We start from the raw sequence: 3,670 nt of genomic DNA on the forward strand, positions 1-3,670 counted from the left end.
GAGAAACAACAACTGGTGACTAAACCAACATTTGAACCAGTGATTGAATCTTTTAAGCTTGAGGATGTTGAGGAGGCGGATGATGACCAGAAGAATGAGAAAATAATAAATGAAGGTGATGAAGAAATAAAGGAGAAGGAAGAAAAAGAAAAAAAAAGAAAAAGAAATAGAAAAAGAAAAAAATGAGAAAACAGGAAAAGAAAAAGAGAAGGTAGAAGAGAGAAAGAAAAACAAGAATGAGTGTGCTAGAGAGAAAAAGAAGGAAGCATCTTTAGCTGAAGGGAAAGAAGTACCATATCCCTTGGTACCTTCTAGAAAAGACAAAGAAAGACATCTAGCTAGATTTCTGGATATTTTTAAGAAGCTTGAAATTACAATGCCCTTTGGAGAAGCTTTACAGCAGATGTCACTCTATGCTAAATTTCTGAAAGATATGCCAACAAAGAAGAACAAGTACAATCAGATTGCAATGGGTCCCAAAGATCAAGAGAAGACAACTTTTACTTACCCGTTTGGTGTATTTGCTTCTCGGTGTATGCCTTTCGGTCTGTGTAATGCTTCAGCTACATTTCAGAGGTGCATGATGGCAATTTTTTCTAATATGGTGGAGAAATGTATCGAAGTTTTCATGGATGATTTCTCTGTCTTTGGGTCATCTTTTGATGCTTGTCAATCAAATCTGGAAAAAGTATTGTAGAGATGTGAAGAGTCTAACTTGGTGCTTAATTGGGAGAAATGTCACTTCATGGTTCAAGAAGGCATAGTGCTGGGGCATAAAATTTCAGTGAGGGGAATTGAGGTGGACAAGGAGAAGATTGATGTTATTGAGAAACTTCCCCCTCCAATGAATGTCAAGGGAGTGAGAAGTTTTTTAGGACACGTCGGGTTCTACAGGAGGTTTATAAAAGATTTCTCAAAAGTAGCCAAACCACTCAGTAATATGTTGAACAAAGACGTTGCTTTTGTGTTTAATGAAGAATGTGTGGAAGCATTTAATGATCTCAAAGCCAGACTAGTATCTGCTCCGGTGATTACAGCACCAGATTGGGGGCAAGAGTTTGAATTGATGTGTGATGCAAGCGATTATGTTGCAGGTGTTGTGCTTGGTTAGAGAAAAGGCAAGATTTTTCATGCTATATATTATGCCAACAAAGTTTTGAATGATGCACAGGTTAACTATGCCACCACAGAAAAAGAAATGTTGGCAATTGTCTATGCACTTGAAAAGTTCAAATCTTACTTGATAGGATCAAAAGTCATCATCTACACTGATCATGCAGCTATTAAATATTTTGTCAACAAGGTCGATGCTAAACCTTGATTGAAAAGATGGATTTTGCTATTGCAAGAATTTCATTTGGTAATTCGAGATAAAAAAAAAAGGATCTGAAAATGTTGTAGCAGACCATCTGTCATGATTGGTCAATGAAGAAGTCACTTCAAAAGAAGTCGAGATTAGAGACGAATTTCCTGATGAAGCCTTGTTCATAATTAATGAAAGACCTTGGTTCGCTGATATGGCCAACTTTAAAGCAACAAGAATTATCCCCAAGGACCTAACTTGGCAGCAAAGGAAAAAATTCCTACATGATGCTCAATTTTTCATATGGGATGATCTGCATTTGTTCAAAATAGGAGCTGACAACCTTCTCTGAAGATGTGTGACAAAGGAAGAGGCCAAAGACATATTATGGCACTGTCACAACTCTCCATGTGGTGGCCATTATGGTGGAGATAAGACAACAACCAAGGTTTTGCAATCTGGGTTCTTTTGGCCTACATTATTCAAGGATGCTCACCAACATGTGTTACATTGTGACCAATGTCAGAGGATGGGGGGGCATCTTAAAAAGGAATGAAATGCCTCTGCATAATATTATGGAGGTTGAGGTATTTGACTGCTGGGGGATTGACTTTGTGGGCGCATTCCCTTCATCCTTTGGAAATGAATACATCCTAGTAGTTGTGGATTATATGTCTAAATGGGTTGAAGCAGTGGCCACCCCACATAATGATGCTAAGACTGTAGTGAAGTTTCTAAAGAAAAATATTTTCTCACGATTTTGGGTGCCCAAGATTTTAATCAGTGATGGAGGCACACACTTCTGCAATAATCAGCTACAGAAGGTGTTGAAACAATATAGTGTAACATACAAGGTAGCATCACCCTATCACCCTCAGACTAATGGTCAAGCGGAAGTGTCAAATAGGGAATTGATGAAGATTTTAGAAAAGACGGTGGCTTCTACTAGAAAGGATTGGTCGCTTAAATTTGATGATGCTTTATAGGCATATATAAGACTCTGATAGGCTTATCCCCATTTCAAATGGTGTATGGAAAGTCTTGTCACTTACCAGTGGAAACAAAGCATAAAGCATATTGGGCCTTAAAATTTTTTAACTTTGATGAAGCTGCATCTAGAGAGCAAAGGAGGCTGCAGCTATTGGAGTTGGAAGAGATGAGATTAATTGCATATGAATCTTCAAAGCTGTACAAAGAGATGGTTAAAAAGTATCAAGATAAAAAGCTGGTCAAGAAGGATTTTCAGCCAGGTCAACAAGTGCTGCTTTTCAATTCAAGGCTTAAATTGTTTCCTGGGAAGCTCAAATCTAAATGGTCCAGACCATTTACCATCAAGAGAGTCCGACCATACGGAGCAATGGAGCTTTATGACCCTCAAGCTAAAGATATCGACAGAACATGGGTGGTGAATGGACAAAGTCTAAAGTTGTACCATGGTGGAACCATTGAGAGATTAAACACTGTTCTATACTTTCAAGAAGCATAACAGAATGATACGTCAAGCTAATGATGTTAAACGAGCGCTTGCTGGGAGGCAACCCAGTCATTTTTAATTTCCTTTTCTTGCATTTATTGTAGATAATTGCTTGTGATTGCGTGTGATTATTAAGCTTGGTTAGTATTGAAGAAGGGGTTCATGAACTTTGGTGAAGAGGTGAACAAAAAAGAACTTAGAAAATTTTTCAGTTGTTCACTCGCTAAGTGCGCCTCTCGCTCTAAGCGCCAAATCTTCACGCGCTAAGCGGGCCCTTGCTCGCGCTAAGCGCTTAGACCCCTGACTAGTGGCTGGATGGTAGTGCTAAGGACGCTTCATTGCGCTAATCCCAATTACCTCTCTGGAATCTTAATTTCTCGCATTGGGCTTAGCGAGGTGATGCGCTAAGCGCAATTCCCTCTCTGTTTTGAAATTCTTTGGAATAGCGTTAAGCCCCAACTTTGGCGGTTAAGCGCAAATTCAAGGACCAATCAGAGTTACAGATAGCGCTAAGCGCGTGTCTTTTCGCTAAGCCTAAATATCTCTTTGGAATTTGAAAAATGTGGAATTGGGCTTAGTGGGAAGATGGGCTAAGCGCAAGGCTGTTTTAAACCCAAACATCATATTGTCTCGCTAAGCGTGGTTGTGCGCTAAGAGAGCAATACGAATTGTGCTTAAAAGTAACTGCTAGGCAGTTTTGCATTTTCACCAAAGCTTTTGCATTTCCCTGTGCCCTGCATCTTTTGCGTTCTTCTGCATTGTGCTATTCAAGTCTTCTGCATTTTCTACTCTTCCATTTTCATTTGAAAACCGCAATCCAAGTAAGTTTTGCTTTATTTCCATTTTTCATTTCAAGTTAAAACCATAGGATAGAAGATTTAATTTATAGGATT

General features: G+C 39.0%; 1 protein-coding gene across 1 annotated transcript; it reads left to right on the top strand.

The window, feature by feature from the left end:
- The first annotated feature begins 2,327 nt into the window (after nucleotides 1-2,327).
- Nucleotides 2,328-2,789, top strand: LOC102663440 (uncharacterized). Its single transcript, XM_006603351.1, has one exon. The coding sequence runs from the start codon at nucleotides 2,328-2,330 to the stop codon at nucleotides 2,787-2,789; it is 462 nt and encodes a 153-aa protein (XP_006603414.1).
- Nucleotides 2,790-3,670: the final 881 nt, after the last annotated feature.

This window comes from Glycine max, chromosome 18 (genome assembly GCF_000004515.6).
Source record: "Glycine max cultivar Williams 82 chromosome 18, Glycine_max_v4.0, whole genome shotgun sequence".
NCBI lineage: Eukaryota > Viridiplantae > Streptophyta > Magnoliopsida > Fabales > Fabaceae > Glycine > Glycine max.